This window comes from Wasmannia auropunctata, unplaced genomic scaffold (assembly GCF_000956235.1).
Source record: "Wasmannia auropunctata unplaced genomic scaffold, wasmannia.A_1.0 LD336053.1, whole genome shotgun sequence".
Lineage (NCBI taxonomy): Eukaryota > Metazoa > Arthropoda > Insecta > Hymenoptera > Formicidae > Wasmannia > Wasmannia auropunctata.
Window position 1 is genome coordinate 3,671,745 of NW_012026837.1, and position 19,912 is coordinate 3,691,656.

The 19,912-nt window shown below is 45.6% G+C and overlaps 3 protein-coding genes and 1 non-coding gene across 9 annotated transcripts in view; 2 read left to right on the forward strand and 2 right to left on the reverse strand.

The window, feature by feature from the left end:
* Positions 1 to 462: 462 nt before the first annotated feature.
* Positions 463 to 534, reverse strand: Trnat-cgu. Its single transcript has one exon. It is a non-coding gene; the product is annotated as a tRNA-Thr (tRNA).
* A 10,466-nt stretch (positions 535 to 11,000) lies between these two features.
* LOC105451118 (mitochondrial import inner membrane translocase subunit Tim9) lies at positions 11,001 to 12,142 on the forward strand. The gene is made up of 2 exons (XM_011691376.1): positions 11,001 to 11,396; positions 11,588 to 12,142. The coding sequence occupies exons 1-2, from the start codon at positions 11,349 to 11,351 to the stop codon at positions 11,804 to 11,806; spliced, it is 267 nt and encodes an 88-aa protein (XP_011689678.1). The 5' UTR covers positions 11,001 to 11,348; the 3' UTR covers positions 11,807 to 12,142.
* A 190-nt stretch (positions 12,143 to 12,332) lies between these two features.
* Positions 12,333 to 15,385, reverse strand: LOC105451119 (G patch domain-containing protein 2-like). 4 transcript variants are annotated; one of them, XM_011691379.1, is made up of 5 exons: positions 15,152 to 15,385; positions 14,302 to 14,477; positions 13,606 to 13,960; positions 13,313 to 13,515; positions 12,333 to 13,231 (listed from the first exon to the last, which is right to left on the reverse strand). In XM_011691379.1, the coding sequence occupies exons 1-5, from the start codon at positions 15,169 to 15,171 to the stop codon at positions 12,519 to 12,521; spliced, it is 1,467 nt and encodes a 488-aa protein (XP_011689681.1). In that variant the 5' UTR covers positions 15,172 to 15,385; the 3' UTR covers positions 12,333 to 12,518. The 4 variants fall into 4 exon arrangements, with proteins under 4 accessions (XP_011689681.1, XP_011689680.1, XP_011689682.1 ...); XM_011691378.1 differs by having other exon boundaries at positions 14,296 to 14,477; XM_011691380.1 differs by lacking the exon at positions 15,152 to 15,385 and adding an exon at positions 14,766 to 15,016 and having other exon boundaries at positions 14,296 to 14,477.
* Positions 15,386 to 16,733: 1,348 nt separating this feature from the next.
* LOC105451120 overlaps positions 16,734 to 19,912 on the forward strand; it is a 9,424-nt gene continuing 6,245 nt past the window's right edge. Inside the window, exons 1-4 of one of the 3 annotated variants that reach the window (XM_011691382.1) lie at positions 16,734 to 17,406; positions 18,754 to 19,293; positions 19,381 to 19,484; positions 19,614 to 19,899. In XM_011691382.1, coding sequence (XP_011689684.1) covers positions 16,980 to 17,406; positions 18,754 to 19,293; positions 19,381 to 19,484; positions 19,614 to 19,899 — 1,357 coding nt within the window. In that variant the 5' untranslated portion in view covers positions 16,734 to 16,979. The remainder of the gene's footprint in view (positions 17,407 to 18,753; positions 19,294 to 19,380; positions 19,485 to 19,613; positions 19,900 to 19,912) is intronic. The other 2 variants (XM_011691383.1, XM_011691384.1) reach the window with 2 other exon arrangements.

Here is a 19,912-nt window from a genome sequence, read left to right on the forward strand (position 1 = left end):
TTCCGCTCGCGATTCGTTTTAATTGCCGCGGAAGTCTATATCTCGGGACACCCCTGAATTGCTCCTTTATCGCGGACTCAGCCGGATCCGTTCGATATACCCAGCGCTATTCTTCTCGCCCTTTATACTTTAACGAAGATACATTCTTCGCCGCGGAACGCAGAATGGCTATTGATCCGTTAACAGCTTCTTGATTAAGTCGTATGAAGGCAATTTAATTTTTTGACCTTTCATATTTTCAATCTACAATAAATTACGATTGAAAATATAACATAGTTGAAATTCAATTGACGTCTCTATACTTGTATACAACATCGACATTTCGTTGTACAGTTTTTATTAACAGTTTCGCTTTAAAAAAATCAATAGTTTGCCGAAGCAAAGGTAGGAAATAAATCTAAGTCGACAAGTAGATTGCGTGAAATGTATAAAAAAATTTTTAATGATCAAGAAAAAAAAATTTGCCTCCTGTGAGGTTTGAACTCACGACCCCTGGTTTACGAGACCAGTGCTCTGCCACTGAGCTAAAGAGGCTGACGTTTTTCCACTCTTAGTCGGCAGCTGATACAGCGCGAAAGCTTGTACCGTGCCGAATTTTGCCCAAATCGAGCCTAAGATACGTGACGCGTACGCATTACACACGTTAATTATATTCTATCGACGTCGATTAATCGCGATATCCGAGCGCTCCGATTTAACTCCGTTGTACATACGTAACGTTCTCCCTTTTCTGGGTCGCGTCGCGTTTAGATGTCGCGACCTTTTTTAAAGGGCCGACGCTGCAACGACGGGATGAACCTCGTGGAATCACCCAAAAATAATTCGACCCATAAATCACGCGTGACGCAAAGCAGATGTCAGTTGCCACTTCCCGTTTCGCGCGGACCGTACACAATGAGCCATGCTTTCGATGTTTCTCGAATGAGAGGAGAGAGCAAGGGGGCAGGAGAGAGAGAGAGAGAGAGAGAGAGAGAGAGAGAGAGACACGTGCGAGAGCCCCCTTTTTTCTATTTCGGCCAGCCGAAAGAGGACAGATGTCGGGGCCGTCTTAAAGATTTCGAAGGGGCGACCCTTTTCGGGGACCAGCGAGGTTCTTTGAGACGCAATAAAGCGACTCAACGGTACGCGCCCGTAAGACCATTGTGTTATTTAAGCAGATGTTATTCAATGAATACGCAATGTATAATATGAATCGCGGACAAAGGCCACAATTTTTCTAGGGTGAGAATTTTTGCATCTTTTGCCTCGTAACGTTACCGCTGCTGTCCTGATAAAGAGATATCTTATCAATCCTTGTCTTTTACACACGCATCCGAAATTTTTTTTATTTTTTTTCTGTTAACGCAATCGATAAATACCTCATTTAAATCTCTACCGACATCGTTAATTAATAAGATTCTCAAGTCGTGCACGCGTACCGATTAGGTAATAAATGATTGAAATTTCGTCGAAGATTTCGTTATTGGCGTAGTATTGGCCGAGTAATTAATAATTTCAAGTGTTTAAATCAAGAGTATAAAATATCGAAGATAGGAAATTGAATTTGTAAAATCATAAATTTAATTTCATAAAGCTCATAAAATGTTTTAAAATTTTTAGTATTTATATTTTAAATGCTAAAAAATTCAAGGGAAAAAATGCGAAAAAATTAAATAAAAAAAATTTTTCCAATTTCCACTTTCACAGAAATTTTGTAATATTTAATTAATAAATATTTATTTCAATCAACTGAAACTTGTGCTCAGAATAATTTTTCACATTCAAAGAAAAGAGTTCTTTTGATTTCTGTTCGATAAAAAGTCATATATGAAGCGATAATAAATAATCTGTAATAATTATTATCATAAAGATTGTAAACTATTGCGATTCTCAATTTCAATAAATTAATCTTTCAGACTGAATTATATCATTTCATATTGACATCATATTCGATTACATATTATATAAAATATTGATTATGCTTTGTCGTCAATAGATACTTTGTGAATCTGTCGGACGTGCGCGGCGCAATATTCTCGACGTTTGAAATTTCAGAGAATCCAATTAAAAGACCGGATGCCCCTTTAACCGCAACGAAACGTGTATTGTCTCGTACTGTATACTCGTACTACGACACACGGAAACGCGTATCTGTGTCTGAAATTGCACGTGTCTATAAGTTATCATTCTAAATCACATTTTTTTTATTTATATAATTGCTTCAATCGCTGGCCATGACGGGTATATCAGGTGTTAAATCCTTTGAGGATTTGACAGCTCCATAAATTGATTCAAAGATAAAAAAACCGAGAGATTTCGTGTTACACGGATAAAGAAAGATAAAGCTCATATAATTCAGATTCTTAAAAATAATGAAAAAAATTTTCTTTACATTCCCTTAGATGAGACACAATATTCTAGAAATGTGTAAATGCATAGATAAAACAGGTATTAAAAAAATTAAGAGACTGAGGGCATCATGCATAGAGCCGCATATCGATTGGCTCGTAAAGAATAATCGCGCAATCGAGCTCTGCTGCGTCGGTCGTCCGAGCACGCAGATCTCTTTCATTCATCCAGGCACGCCGCCGGGATTTTCGCTCGTTTATCGCAAAACGGCCCCGACTGCCGTAGGAACCAATCTATACCTTTTGCAAGGCGCGGAACGCGATGTCGTGCGCGCATCTCTCGGCGGAGAGAGAGTTTCCCGTTGGACGAAGCGGCGCGGCGTCGCGGGCGCGCGAAGCGAAGCGAAGCGAAGCAGCGGCGGCCCAATGCGCTGGTCGCGGCCGCCGCCGCCGCCGCCGCCGACGTTGCGACGGGCGGCGGCGGCGGCGAGACGAAGCCAACCTCCGCTCCGTACCCTTGAACCTAACAGACGCTCGCGACGTTGCCGCCTCGTGCAAGTATGCCGCGATTGCCGTGGCGTGAAGTGAGGCGCGGAGACGCGCGGAGGAAACACGATGTTCGTTCGTTCGGTCGGTCGGTCGGTCGCGCTCGGCTGTGCCCGGGTGCGTGCTTTCTTCGCAAGAATTCCGAGTGGTCGTGCCGCTTGCACCTCTCCACCTCTCATCCTTCTCCACCATCGTCGTCGTCGTCGTCGTCGTCGTCGTTGTCGGCGGTCGGCTGGCGCGACTTCGAACGGGCTGACGTCACGCGCGTCAGCGTTACGCGTAGCGTTACGTAAAAAACGTGCGGCTGACTGGCTGGCTGGCTGACTGGCTGGCGAACTCTACTCGGTGGAGCGTGTCGCCGCGTTGCGTTGCGTTGCGTAGCGTAGCGTAGCGCGCGTTCGCATAAGCGGCATTCTATACGCGGCCACGTCGATTCTGAGTTCTCTGATGAGAAAGGCGGCTCCTTCGCGGCGCCGATTATGTCAGCCGTGTTTAATTACGGCGCGTTTCTAGCATATATTTCACTCCGTCGCGGCTCCTCCGACTTCTCTGCTCCGACAATCTTTAAATTCCATTCTCGCATGGCGCGCGAGATAAAGTCGCCGCATCGACCCGACGTATCCGCCGCGCGTCTCGTATAATTCATTCGCGCGTCTAGCATTAAATGTACCGTCGGATCTCCAAGGTTGACTCGACTTTAGCACGTAGATCACGTACGACGTTATCGCGACGATCGGATGGCCGCGATTAGCGGTAAACGCGAGACACGGATGCGCGCTTCACGCGGCGTTAAGCCCGATCCTTCTTGCCCGCCGTGTCGCTTTGTTTAGCGTCACGTTTAGCGCTCTACGTAAGTATATCCACGTACCGTCTGCCTTTCTTAACTGCGCAGCACGAGGGTAAAAAAAAAGCCGCGTATAACGTAAACACGCGGTGAGAATCGGATAGCCATATTTAGAGCGCTAAATGCGCCGTGCGAATAGCAATAATCTCATCTACGTTGCGGCCAAGGAGGCGCGGCAGCGGCGGCTGCGGCCAGCCGCGACGTTTTTCCTTTTTTCTCGCTCCCTTTTTCTCTCTTTTTTTTCCTTCAACGTGATGTTGCGCGCGACTCCGTGACGTCAGCCACCGGACGTTCGGTCGGTTTTGTCGGCGGATTCTCTCGAGGCGTCGGAGAGAAAGCATAGACAAACATAACCTACATAGAACGGTCCCTCGAGCGCGGCAGGGTCAACGTACCGACGAAACCGGAAATTCGTCGTCTGCCACACGTCGCGGGAGTCAGGGGCTAGGAGAGCTCCCATTTCTTCCTCTTTCTCCTCTCTTTCTCTCGTTTTTTTCTTCATCTCCAGCACGTTTTTATTCGACCACGCTTAACGCGCCACGCTTTAACGCCACGCGGACCCGCGTTATCCACCTTATCAGGCTGTAAAACCGGGCTAACAGGACGCGCGCGCGCACGCTTGAACGCGGGGCACTACGTCGGATATTATCGGATTACGTACGGGGAGGGTTTTTGTAACATGGCGTTTCCTCTCGACGGAGGTACGAGAAGAGAGAGAGAGAGAGAGAGAGAGAAATACTCGTCCCGCGGGGCGAGCCAGGCCTACATTCTCTAGGCAATTAATACAAAATAATTACGCTCCGACATATTCCTTTTTCTCGCGCGTGCATCGCCGGGACAGGCTGACAAAGATGCACGAGATCGAGAAAATCAAGTCTATAGAGTCCGCCGTGGATGTGAGTTAAGTGTACCGGTGCAAACTGGGGCAAATGGCAAACCGGTTCCGAATATAAATAGAGTAACGATCCTTTTGAGCAAGTTGCTGAAAGAATCCCGCGCGCGAGCGCGTCTAAAATCCGAGAGGATTTCTCGAATCTCGGCGCCAAGGTTGCCGAGAAATTTTTCGAACGGGACCTGCTCTCCTCCGCCTGATGCAGGCCCGGGCCTGCCGCCACCGTTTCGACGATTACTCGCGGGATACTAACAGACTCGATACAAATTCCGACGTGTGCTGCAACGAGAGACGTTTAGGTTCCATCCTCGGCGCGGCTACGTGGAAACGAGCGACACTTCCTTCCCTCATCGCGAGACGATCTCCCTCTCTTGTCGTCGTCGTCTCTCGTGACCGCGTGATTTACACGGCCCGCGGCTCGAAACCGCAGAAATCCGAGAAAAGCGAATTGTGCACAAAGGAGCACCGAGCCTGCATCCTCTCCGTACCCGGCGCGCGCTCCTTCATCCGCCGCGCGCGCGCGCGCGTCCGTGTCTCCCGTTCGCACGCCCGTGTGCCATTTACGAGGCAAACCGGTTTACGGCTTTTTGCGAGCCTCACGCGGCTCCGCGAAGAATGTTGATTTTTGCGATATATACCGCTTGGGAACCTAACCTACATCATTATCCGGATGAGGAGCTGACTGCGCTCGTTGAACGGCTACAACGGCGCGGCGCGGCGCGGCGGCGCAAGTTACACGAAACTGTCTCCTTTAGCGCTGACACAAGCGCGGTCTTCAACGCCGTGCGCGCGCGTCGCGGAATATTCGAGGAAAGGAATCGGCGCCTCGGAAATCGCCCGGTGATCTAATTTTAAACCTCGCCTGCATTGTTTGCGAATATCGCGGTTGCACTCTGTCGCCGGCTCGGTTTCAAATATGAGACGTGAATATTTATCACGCCGCACGAAGAGTCGGGCTGTAAAAAAAAAAACGACGTCGCCTCGCTTACGAAAGCGTATTTCGTAAGAGTGGAACTTTGTTTACGTCAGCCTCTCGAATTGAGAGGAATCGTTACAGGATCTGACATGCGAAATTGAAATCGAATCTTTCCGACTGTTACCAGGGATTTAATTTTCAGACGTAAGGTCGGGACCTCAATCTCGCGAAGGAAATCCCTATCGAGTTTAATCTTTTAATTCTTACCCGACCTTCGGCTTCGCCGACCCGCCTCAATTAAATTAAATCAGTTTAAAGCATCGATTCAATATATTTTCATGTTATCGACGATATTTCCAATGAATAAGAATAAGGTCGGAGAAGCGACAGAATTTATTGCCGATCATTTGGCTTAATTTAATCGTAAGAAGCGTCGCGTTCGACTAGCGGGCGAGTGATCTTGTATTATTAAACCGGGGCGGGTATCCGAAAAACAATTCAATTCGACCCGAGGAGCTGACGAAGGTTAATTCGTCTACTTCTCGTCGGATGAGAACAATCCCACGCGAGACGTGGCGCATTTCAAAGCAAAAGTTTTTGCGTGTACGAGAAAGAGAGAGAGAGAGAGAGAGAGAGAGAGAGAAAAGAGGTGACTCCCGGTCTTTTTAGCAGTGGCGTCACGAATGAAAAATGATAATGAGACGCACAGTGCTGTAGGTTAGTGAGAACAATAGCTCGCGCCTAATGAGCCGGGACGCATGCGGCTCGCGTGCTCGTGTAGTATAAAAAATTTATTTTCGGCGGCGACGCCGCCGGGAGAAGGCCGTGCGCCGAATGACGACCGCGCCGAATTCGTCCTCGACCGTGGCGGCGAAGTCGCGGCCGCTCTTCGGTCGCCGTTTCGCGTCGAAACGCGGAATTTCAATTTCTGTCGCGCGCGCGCGCCCCGGCGTTCGGCGGCGTCGTTTCTCGCACGTGTCGTCGCCGTTGACAGCGCGCGATCCTCGCCGGCGGCCTCGCCGCGCGTCCACCGATCTCGCGAATGTAAATAACCCGCCGACGTAATCTCTCGTCGTAATCGCGTTTACACGGCGATATTTACACTGCACGGCGCGCGATACACGCGAGGATCTGAGACGAATAATTTTTATTCAGCTGGCGAGCCTCACGTTCTTCGTGACGAAACGTTAATACCTCGCGGATGAAGACGCAAAGATCGGTGCGTACAATATATTATCCGCGAGTATATTTTCGCGAGTCGCGCAAACGCGGTAGGATTTCGCTCGCGCGAGTAAACGCCGGGAGATCGGTGAACGATGATCGGCTTCCAGCAAACGGTACGCGGTGTGCATCCCACCGCAGCGGGGGCATTATCGGCGACGAGTCACGAACGGGTCTCTCTCTCTCTCTCTCTTTCTCTTGGGTGCGCGCGATCGGGAACCGGTTGGACGAAACTTTCGAAAATTCCAGAATGACGTAGTCTCTCCTGCTCTCGGCGGGTGTGCGAGCGCAGCGGGCGAAGACACACGGCCCCGCGGCTTCTCTCATTCTTTATTTACAGTTACTTACGTAACGAGAGTCTCCCCCCCCCCCTCCTCTCTCTCTCTCCCTCTCTCCGTCTCTAGATCTGTTCGAGGTCGATTCGACTCGACTGACGCCCGAAAATTCGTGCATACAGAAAAGAAAAAAAAACGCGCGTGTACGAAAACAGTCGCCACATGCATCGCGCGTGCACTGCAAGCAAGCGAAAATGTTGCTCACTTACCTCGTTTCTCGGACGAGCCGTTGCTCTACCTAGGACACTGGCAAGAAATCACTAGGCGATTCAACAGCGCGCCGGTGAACCGCACCGGGGGACAAAAACCCAAGGCGGCTCGTTGTAAGTCACGGCGAGAAAATAACTCGCCCCGTGATAACTCTCGCGTAGAGCGAGCGCGGATTCGCGCGGTACCGCGACGGAAAAAGTCGTTTGCGCGGCGACTATCGCCGCCGTGGAGAAAAATGAATGCGGGATGAAACTCATGAAACGATCGATTGAATTACGCGCCGACGAGATGGTCGGATATCATACGCGGATATTTGCCAGACATCTGATCGTTAAAAAGAAAATAACAATAAAAGAACTTTATATTCAACCGAGCGAGTTCTGCGATCGTCGTCTCCTGTTTTTCGCGATATATTACAAAGTATAATTGCCCGCATCCTTAATAAACGTATATAATTATCTCAATACATAATCAGGAAAATAATTCGTTTCCGCGAGGCACGCGCATGCTTTCGCGTAAGCGTATGTAAAATTTTTGATAAGTATGAAGATGGCATTCGCGATAAGAAAGTTAAATGTACTCACGTGCGCTGCGTTAAATGATCGACGGCGGTGGAACTCGGCAGTTCGTGGAGAACACCTGGTTCTGGTAGGACGACTGTCTGATCACGATTCTCTGAAAATTATGAAAATTCATCATTAAGCGCGGTTTTCCTCAAAATCGACGTAAGACAACTCTTGACATCTTTGATAAAAAAAAAACTCGCAATAATTTCCATACTTTTATTTAAGTGCGTTTTTATAATTTTATATTTACTTTTGAAATAAATGATTCGAGAAAGTATTTATTAATTTAAAACTAATACATATAACAATTATTCATTTTAATACGTTATTATCAATGTTATCGTTATTGTTTATTACTTTTGTACCTTGAACGGAGCTCTTCTCCGTCTCGTCTTCGATGAAGCGACAATCGCGCTCAAATCCGTCCGTCAGTTGCCCAGACACCCTCCAGTCGTGTATCTCCTTCCGTAAAATGTAAATCGGACCATTGTTGCCCGCGCTGGCGACGCTGATGGTCTCGTCGGACAAGCGAACTTTGTGTTTCACGTCGTCGTCGCGTACCATTTTATTTTCCCTCCACGAAAGAGGCCGCCGCCCGCGGGGACCTCGCGGCTTCGTCGCGCAACTTTTTACGACGTCCCCGTCCTTCGAAGACCGCGTCTTTTGCGGCGGCGTTCCTGCGGATGCGGACTTTTTCCCGTCGAGTATGGACCTCGCGCGACGCTCGGAGGAAATGTTTCTCGAGGACGCGTCGACGGTAGCTGCAGCCCTTCCACGACCGCGATATTTAACTCCCTGAAATATTGAACGGCGTGCATTAATTACACTAGCAATGCAAAGTATACAGAGATCGAGGGTGTACAGTCATATATATGAATTGACACGATATAATAAATAATGAAAACAATTCTATATGTAACATTAAAAAATACGGTACATTTAATTCAATTTAATTTATCGAATAAATTTCAAAACAAAACTTCAAATACAAAATACTGTATATATGTATAATTAAAATAACAAGATATAAATTATTATTTATAAATTATTATTATAAATTAAAATAACAAGATATAAATAATTCTGATATTTAAAAAAGCATTCTGTTGCAACAAATTATTAAAGGATGAAAAACCGCGTGATATTCTTTAGATTATTTCTCTGAAATACCACATCTGTCAGAATCAAATTGTAACAATTTAATTTTTTCATGAGGGGCATATTACATATAATATTGATTAATATAATAATGCTATACTTTCGAATATCTTAACATATTGTGACATTCGCCGTGAAATGACTCCGCGTGAAAAGTCTCTTTAACGAAAGACATATCGAAAAATAAAAAAAAGGGAAAAGAAATTAAATGCAAATCGGCGTGAATCGCTATAACTTACAATCATGTCAGTGACGCAGTGGCGACGTGTCAGCAACGGAGGTTATAAATCTACGGCGGAACGTTGCGGCGCGAATTAACGTGGTAAACAATCGCGCGATACATCATCTCCCTTCCCCGATATTAAAAAAAAAAAAAGACGAAGACGTTTATTTATTGTTAATTAACGCGTGGGATTCCGCGACGTTGGAAAAAAGGCCCACGCCGCGGGCGAACGAACTGACAACGTGTGCAGCGCGCGTTTGTCAGGCGTGTACACGTGTAAACGTGCGTTGTACGTACAGCGCCGCGTCTCAGGTGTTTGTCGGGCTCGCGCGAGAGATACCCTCGGCTCTGTCAGCTGTCTCGCCGGGCTCGCGCTACCGTAACGAAGACAAAACGTTACGGAAAGATGGAATCGTGCGGAACGGACGCGTACGGGAAGTACGGGAACCCGGCTGAACTGGCGAGCGGCGAAACCCCCTAGGCCCCGCTCTCCTCCCCTTTCCGACTTGACGCTCGATTTTCCGCCATCGGCGCGAAGTAGAGGATCCAAGTCGATAAGAAGGATCGAACTGAAAGATAATAAAGCCTCGTCCCGTAAAATCGAACCCGTTCCGAACGATCCATCTACGTCTCTATATTTCGTGTCAAAATTCGACACGGTGCACGCGACGTTCTATTATTTTCTTATTTGCGTAATTTATTTGTAACATCTGTAAAATTGACGCTACGTGTAATATGAATTTAAATACATGGATATACAGAATAGCAAATATATCAAAACGCACGTGAGACATCTTAAATCACAGAAGCATCGTTTTTATTCTTACTTATTATTAGATCGATTGACTCGTGGATCGTCTATAAAGTGGAGACTTTAAGAGACAGAAGGAGATTGAGATAAGCGATTGCCTTCGAAAGTGACTTTCCTCGACAAAAGAACCTCTTTCTTCATATTTGGCATCGAAACTGCTTCGCTTGATAAAATACCTATAATGTCGCGCGGCGCATCGAGTCGTCGTTTCGGAAACAATATATGACGCATACATAATATGTATATATATATATGATAGGCGATCAATGACGCGGGCCCTTTTTCGTGCCTCGATCCGGCGTCGATACGGCGCATCTGCCGCTCGTTTCCTGATGCGGCGCGCGGCGGGGACACATTCCCGCCGCGGATATCGCCGATTTCCAGAAACGGCGATCGCTGGACGACGACGGCCGTTTGACTTTCACCCCGCGCGCGCCGCGTTCGGCGATCCCGCCCAATAGGTTTCTCCGCGAACTCACCTTCTGAAATGCAGCTGCGGCTCTCGGCGGCAGCGGCAGCTGGATCCCCGAAACTCCGCGCGCGCGAACGCGTCTCCTGTATATATCGTTTACTCTTTCGTGCGCGCGTACGCGCCACGATCTCTTTCCCTCCCTCCCGAAGCGGGGCGAGTCCGCGAATCGATATAAGACGCTCGTCGGGGGCCGAGTGACGTACGCCAGCGTTTCTCGATGTGCGCGTTTGAAAATTCCTCGAAATTGACGAACGATATCTGTACGAATAAATGCCGAGGGGATCCGCACTGTTTGCCGGGATGGTCATTCTCGACGGTGGCGGTGCTGGCGGTTTGAAATTTCATTCAAACGGCCCCGCGTTGCCAACCGCAGGAATTGGAAGGGGAATTGCCAACCGCTCGAGTGGAAATCCGTAGTGACTAGTGATTTAAGAACGCGCCAAGGGGTGCCAATCTTGGAGCATGCAAATGAACGCATAAAGAAAAATGCAGGCTGCAACTGTTTTTAATTGCTTTGCCTTGTAAAAGCGGCTTGTAATGAATATGTATAAAATGAAAATTTAATGCAGCTAAGTAATTAGATGACAGCAGAGAGTTGTACGTACATGGGAATTAGAGATTATTTTTTTTTATATTCTCGTCATTGTTATATTTTCCGACGTTCCTAAAACACCTCGCTCGTGACTGTATACATATACGTGTGCACGTGCGCGTTCCTAACCTCGAAAGCGCGGCCGTGGGTGGGAGTCCGATGTGACGTTTTGCACGGAAGGCCTAGTGGAAATTAATAAATATATTTTTTACGCAAATACAATTGAGCTCTGACAATGGCGATGCAAGTCCCTTCCGACGTTGATGCCGATCAGATTAAATCAGTATGTATTTTTTCAGTGCTCGAACAATATTTTTGCACACACGCTGCAAGCGGTCGAGAATGCCCGTTAAAAATATGTAGCGATGAAAAAATTATATGCGAGTTATATGCCATTATATTTATATCCTCAACTAGATAAGACTATTACGCGAGCTCGATGTAACCTGAGTACTTATGTTTTGCGTTCAACAGTTTCGGGACTTCTTAACGTCGTACAACAAGCTCTCCGAGATCTGCTTCGTCGACTGCGTAACCGACTTCACGACGCGCGAAGTTAGGCCCAAGGAGGAGAAGTGCGCCCTCAACTGCATGGAAAAGTATCTGAAGATGAATCAGAGGGTGTCGCAGCGTTTCCAAGAGTTTCAAATAACTGCCAATGAAAATATCCTGGCAGCTAAAAAACAAGGTTAGACAAAATTTACTCGACGAGTCAAAAGTATAGGTAAAATGATCTTGAGCGTCTGTCCAAATCTTCGTGCTGCAATGTCATGAGATTGCAACAAACATTTGTAAGCTTCTTGAATATACATCTCTGTACGATAGTCCAGATCTATTTAATATCCGCATAAATACTTGTTCAAGATTTAAAGTTTTTATTTTGAAATTAAAAAACATCGATTGTACAATAAATTATGTACTATAATATACTGTAATATAAAATGTTAAATAATATAAATTGTGAAAGCATGATGGAGTTGATATACATGTGTTGAATATAAATAAATTTGTTCCTTCTTTAAATATGAACATGGAAGTGAATTCGAACTCTCTGAGCTAATTAGTCTTACAATTAGATGTACTATAATTTGTCTCATTTTTATAACATTTGCTTATAAATATTGCAATTTTTGCAATATCGATTTGTAATTAATATACGAATAACTATAAATTTATCAATTAGAGGTTGCAGTAAAATAACTTATTTAGTATATTACAGTTCTTGTAGAATCTCTTTGTGTCATGTGATTATTACGAATATTAACATTTCCTAATACTAATAACGTAAAGAATCTGTACAGAAAACTTGCATATACGTACACACACCCATATGCACATTCAGAAAAAAACAATGATAATATACGTATATATCTAACGTATTACGTATATATATATATATATATATTTAACTAGATTTGGAATGTCCAAAATCAGAAAACTTTGGCTTCCCTTGTACTTCAATGTCCATGCTCTCGCTTTCCCATTCCAACGACGACAACGTTTTTACGTTTGCTTGTACGGAGCCGATGTTGCTCTCCGTTTGATTTACGATTTGCGGACTGAAACTCATGCCGGAGATCTGAGGAGGCTCCTCGGTCTGCATCGCGGAGTCCGAGTTCGGCGAGTTCGGCGGTGTTTTGCGCAGCCTCTTGTAGTCCGAGAGCCTGTTCAACGACACCTGGTCCACGCAGACGGCCTGCGTGGTGTGCCGCGTCTTGTACAGTATCGGGCAGCTCTGATCGCCCTTCATGCTCAAGCTGTACAAATTGGCGAGGCGACGCAGCTTCTCGCGCTCGGGCTGTCGCATAGGATGGAGCTTCAGCTCGCTCTGAGTGGGATCCTGCAGGAATCGCGAGACCTTCTCATTGGCCGACGTTATGATGGAGTAACCGGGCTTGTTGTCGACGTGACGTCGCCCGGCGCGGATCTCCCTGCCGCTCAGGCCCTCGCGGATGCGTTGTATTCTCTGTCTGTAGTTCTTCTTCGCCTCCGCGACCGAGTGCTCGCCGTGCAGTATCATTTGGAAGGCCGTGTCCGCCGTGGCTTTGTCGTCGCTCGTGCTCTCTCCGTCGTCCCGCCAGCTCGACTCTCCGATCCAATCCGACTGCTCGTCGTCTCCTGCAAGAAATTAATTATATAATTTGTAGATCATATATTGCGTGGTATATTCAACTCTGCCTCTGAATCACCGGTACATACCTTCTCTATCCTCGTCGTTTGTAATGAGACCTGCCTCCGAATCACTGGACGAAATGCTGGAGCTGGATATACGAGAGCAATCCACCGTGTCCTCGCCTTGCATCTTATCCCGATTTTTTGGCTTTGCATTTTTTGTTGGTTTAGACACCCTCATCTCGCAGTCTATCGAACGCTCCCTGCACGATCTCTTGCGTTTTCCGCACCTGCAGGAACGAGAAAATTGGGCGAGTCAATTCACATTGCTTTTCATTGCGCGAATAGAAGAATGTAATTTGGACTATTATTTTTCTCACCATATAGCGCTGTATCTATTTTTACAATCGCGAAAGATACGTTTCTTCCCGCCGAATGTTGAAGTCGACATGATCGCCACCGCTTGAGAAGTGGACGCGTTGGAGTCGGAATCGATCGCCATTCTCTTGAACTTCCTCTTGCGTCGGGTGTTCGCTCTTGGCACAAAATTTTCGTTCACCGAGTCGCTCTCGATGTTACTGACGTTATTCAAATTCGGGAAATGTGCGAAGCGCTTGGTCTGATTGGTATCGTCGCTGTCGGACTGATACTTCGAAACGTTGGCAGTCTTTGGAATGCGAATCTCGCAAATGGAAGATGAGCTGTCGTCCGAATGTTTGTTCATGCTTAAAGCCGCTGCAAAAGAAAAATACAACTCTACGTTAATTACTTAACAATCACTTGGTAACGTGCGTTACTTCAGCTCTCGACGATTACATGCAGGCGATTGACTTGTTTAGCTTCTTTTTTTTCTTTCTGTAGGAATTCTTTTCCAAGATAATCTTGACAATAATTCCGACTGCGCCTCGCAGAAGTAAACTGCAATTTAATCGTCGCGTAGGTGCAATTAACAGCGCGCTCAAGATCACTCCTGTTATTATTTTTTATAACGTCAGTCGAATGACTTGCTTGAAATTTAATCTTTCCAAAACGTAAACGATACATCGAATGATCGAACTGTTCGCCCTTACACTTACGAATATTCCCCGTGGAACGGGCCCTCCTCCGGATGCCCCATCTGCGCCTGAGATTCGCACTGTTGCTGCTCTCCTCCAGTGCCAAAGTCAAATCGTGCACAAGAGCCTCCATTTTTACTCTTAAATCCGCCGGTACAGCCTTCAGAACACGCTCCATTTGAAGGACGCGTTTTTTGCTGCAAAAAAAAATATCGGTCAAACTTTATATCCCTCGCTCGATCGACGACCCCCTTTAATCGTAGCTTGCAATTAATAACGAGTACATTGGAGTACGCGACGCGAATCATCTCTCGATGCCGACGTTCGACTTGTCGAATTCGTTTAAAAAAAAATTACATAAGTACAGCTCTACGATCCGCGTCTCGCTCGATGCGCGTACATTTCTCAGATTTACACGGCAATCAATATTCGTGACGTCGATCTCGCGACTTCCGACGAGGAAATAATTTCGTTCACGAGCTTGCCTATATTCACATCTGATCCGGGTATTGCCTTCTACGGCGTGGATCCGTGCCGGACGAGTGACGCGACTAATTCGCGATCCATTCTCGGGCGATCTCCGGCGGAGAGGAGTAAAAATGCGACCGCCGCCGGCCGGATCTCTCTCTCTCTGGCTCTCTCGTCTCTCAGCGTCTCCGGCGAGGCGGACGAAAGACGGGAAACGCGCGGCGGCGAGGCACCGAAAAAAAGAGAGGTGCCCACCGGGACGGGGCCGTGTGTGTGGTATGTACATCCGCGATACATACGTCAATCGCCCCGAGGAGGGGGTCAAAACAAATCGCGATTGCGTCGGGCCTTTTAACTCTCGCGTGCGATGACAACATGTACGTAATATCCTGCCGCTGCTCACCTCTTACAAGTAATGTCCATGAGTCTCGCCTCAGAACTGTCTCATTGTCAAACCACTCGGTCCCCCGGGCTCGTTCGACCGACGAGTGAAACGGGGGGGAAAAAAAGGGGGCAGGATCGCGGGGCTGTCGAGAGTGTGTCGGGGTGAACGAGGATGTATACGCCGTACTGTTTTCCACCGTAGCGTATGCCCGATCGCACGTCACGTACGAAAGCGTTACAACGAACGGGTACGTACGGTTTGTTTGGTGCACGCGATCGCGGACGACGCGGACGGTGTCGGTCGCTTCATGAGAACCCGTCCTCGATCGCCGACTCCTCGCCGTTCCATTCGCGATAGATAAAGCGTTTTTTTTTAATTTCCAGAGCAGCTGCGCCTCCCCACCGTCTAAGAATGTTAGACAGTAGAAAAAAGTATATCGTGAGAACAATTGAATTTGAAAATAATAATGCGGAAATAGAGAATGGCAATTAGGAGGAAATAACAAAAGAAACGACGGGCGTTCTCGAAGGTCTAGATTCAGCTCGGATTAACTCGATCTCGAATTAATTACTTAATTTTAATCGGTGATTAAACTTTGCCGAGTAATATCTGCAATATTTTATTGACAGAATTACGAATTTCCCACGCAGCATGAAATATTTCTTGTGAATCTTTTTTTTTTAATGTTTCAAATTAATAAATATTTCAGAAATATATATCACAAAAAAATTTGAAATATTTCAAGCCTGCACGATAAAATATCTCGGAAATATTTATCTCGTATCTCATTTCTGACATGTAATATTACTCTGCATGCTGTGTGGGAATTGTTGTTCGATACGTGAGAAGAAAGATTATTAGATCCAGAGACGGCGTATAAAAATTTAATTAAAGATCTAATTAAATCGTCAGATTAAAATCACCGATTAAACTCATCGGGTTTTAATTTCTTAATTCGTTTTTTTTTTGCATGCATTTTACGATGGCATATAAGCCGTAAAAAGGGACGTTACAATTTTCTCTCCACAACAATAGGCTTTTAGTCTGCTTTATCTATGCAAGTTCATCTAAATGAGAACGTTTAACATAATTTTCGTCGTGAAAAAATTCCATCACACGCCAGCCGCGTTCCGAAAGTCACTGCGAGTGGGGGGTGGGGGGGATCGGAGGACAGCCGCCCGCGAGCGCGCGTGCGCAGGCTCAAAAATATCCAGGCGGCGCTTAGAACGCGGCATGAGGCCTGGCCTGCCGCCCTCAGCAGCGCAGCCATTTCCGGTACTCTGTCGCGCAAGATAGACGCTTCGCGAGTGCGATTTCCGAGGCTCCGGGCGACCGTTTCTTCCGCACGGAATTCGCGTGCCAACCGCGAGCTGCAACACGACAGCCCGCGGCGGTCTTCTCGTCGCGCGAGTGGCGCGGGCGTAATGCGCGTTCGCTCGCGGACGTGTCCGGCGACGACGAGCGGCCGATTGTGTAAATAGCGCGTAGTGGCCGTCTGCGCACGGCCGGTGCGCATCCGCGGCGCGGCCAGATGAGCGCGCGATCGCGGCAGGTAGGACGCGAGGGTCGCGCGCGAGGGAAGTAGCGAGTGAGGAGGACGTAGAGTGCGGACGCGAGTGAGAAGGAGCGAGAGAGAGCGAGTGAGGGGGGGAAACGGAGGAAGAGGAGCGAGACGGACAGAAGAGTAGCTGGCGTACTTGCGACAATCGCCGATCTGTTTGACCGGAGCTCGAGAGTGAAGTTGACGAGAAACGGTGTAGCGCCAAGTGTGATCCAACTGGCGCCGATCGGGGTGCGCAAGACGCGACGGTTAATTCGCGAGGACATCGGCGGCCGCTTCGTCGTGATGGACGGCGCGAACGTGAATGGCGGGAACGCCGCGGTACCGCGCGAGGTTCCTAACCTCGAAAGTGGCGGCGGCGGCGACGGTGGAGTCGGCAGTGCGGCGGTCGTGCCGATGGCAGAGATGACGCAGGACTCGGGCGACAAGGCTGGCGGTAACGGAGACGCGCAGGAGATCAACGGCGAGCTGAGGGGATCGCCCAGGAAACACAGCGCCCCGCATCCCCGCAGGAGGATGAGAAAATTCAAGGCCAACTCCACGGGCGCTATGGAGGTCGACGCGGTGGAGACGGCGCCCGGGACGAGGGGGCGCAAGCGCAAGCTCTCGGAGTTCGAGGACGCCAGCTCCGAGGAGTTCGAGGAGTTCAACGGCTTTGCCGCCCAAGGGCTCGAATTGCAACCGGGCAGTAACGTTCTGAAGAAACTTATTGGTAGGATATGTTGTGATTCGTTGTGTACTCTTGATTGTCGACAATAAGGTAGACGTTACATCTTAAAACATAATTTTATCTACTTCCTTAACATCTTTTGAAATTGGATAAATTGAGAGAGAGAGAGAGATTGGAATTCTCAATAAAGATTTATCGAAAGATTTCTTTGCTTACTTTCGACAGTCCAGGGAAGACGTGTTGCTCATATACATGAAATCTCTGATACTGAGAAGCTAAACCAAGCTAAAATTTAATTTAAAAATTGTGAATAAAATATAGATAAGATATATACATAGTGTACAATGAGCAGTAGCTGTAATACATGGCCTACAATAGTATAGACTGTAAACCTTAAGAAACTGATTAATACACAGTCAAATGCGAAGAAAATTAACTGCGATTGGTTCTACAGTCTACTGTTACTGTCCATTGTAGACCATATATATAATACGTCATCTACAATGGATATCGTGGACTCGAACGCAAGTTCCGAAACACAATAGGTGTAGCGAACCTTAAGTCGTGAGAAATGGGCCAATTGCAGTCGAATGTGAAGAGAATATGATTATGATTGGTCAATTTCTTACGTCTTAAGGCTTACTACATCTATTGTTTCTGGACTAAGGAGAATTTAATTTTACAGCTTAAATATGTCTTAACACCTACTTCTTAATAAACTATCACTATTGCCCATCATAGATAACATAAGAAATTGCCAACATAGCAGTCAAATGTAAAGAAAATAACCGACTGTGATTAGTTAATTTCTTATGACTTACAGTCTATTGCTACTGTCCATTGTAGACCATGTAATAAAGAAACATTGATAATTAATCTAATAGGTTTATTGTTACTTTTTTATATGATATAATCAGCGATTATTTTATTCAAAATCAGTTACTGTTTAAAATAGTCCAATATATGTATATATTTATATACATATAATTATATAGAATATAATATGTATATGTATGTCATATAATGTATAATTATATTATACAAAATTTATACATATATATGCATGTATATATGTAAATATATGAATTTTATATGAATTAATATTATATGTATTATGAGAAAAAATATAGTTTTTAGTACATTGTAATAATAATAATAATAATAATCTGTAACGCTTTATGAACAATAATTACCAAATTATATACCATGTCATTAACTAACAAAAGCAGAATATAATTAATTGTTACATATTATATAGACAATATAATAAGAAATTAAATTTGAAACAGTTTATTTTACATTTTATACATTATAGAATGATAATTATATTTTTATTAAAATAATTTTTGCATTAGGAACTCAGACTGAATTTAATTTACTTTATTACAGCAGAAGCAGAAATAGCAGAGGCACAACTTACAAAACGTGTAAGATATTCAACGAGGACTTCAGATGCTAGAGAAAAGTTGGATGATAAAGATTTTGATGATTTGAACATGAGAACCTACGTTTACGAAACAGACAGTTTCGAGCATTTGGATATAACAAAGATGAAAAAGGAAAAGGAATCCGACAAATCCGAAACGGATTCGATTGATATACCAAATAGCATAGATTCCGAGGTGGAGCCAAACAAAGTTGATATAACTTCCATTAAATCCACAAATTCGTCGGCTGCAAGTAGTCCCTCTGCCACATCGCAAAGGTCTAAGGGTAGCCTTATTTCTGGCGGTGCCAGTCCGGGAGGGAAGCAGAAAACTCCTGTTGACATGTCGAATCCTTTATACAAAGAACCATTTAAATATGGATGGAAGCGAGAATTAGTGTTTAGAGCTAGTCATGACTCTTCCTTCAAAAAAATGGCTGATATATATTACTACACACCAAAGGGGAAAAAAGTGCGGAGTTTTAGAGAGGTTGCGGAATCTCGTAAGTATGCAGAAAGAGAGAGAGATATATAATTGAATTAATTATAGATCAATTATAGATACATTAAAATTACAATTTTTATTACAGTTAATTCGAAGGAATTGACCATTGACAATTTCACATTCTGCAAAGAACCTCTTGGGCTTAATGATCCTGAAAAGGAGGTTATTCGAGATGCTAAAAGATTACGAGTATGTTTTCGGCTTTCATATTTTTTCATTTATTGTAAAATATCGCCATGATGTATTAATTTTTAATTGTCTTCACTCACTTGAGCTGGTAAATTTTTTTAACAAAGATTTATTTATTGGACATTACAGGGATCTGTGGGATCTGCAAAGAAGTATAACAGAAAAGCTACACCAATAAAAAAGACAGTACAGGAACCAGTGGCAAAGAAATCGGTACAAGAACCTGCGACAAAGAAACACGAACCTGGCACGTCGAAAAAACAGCCGGCACAAGAACCACCTGCTCCTGCACCTACACTTCCTGAAGTTTCAAAACTTGCTCCCGCACCTGTGTCGGTACCTACAAAAGCAGCTAAATCGACAAAAGCCTCTCCAGCATACAAAACAAAAACGATAAAGAAAACTCCTCAGATAAGTACGTTCGTACA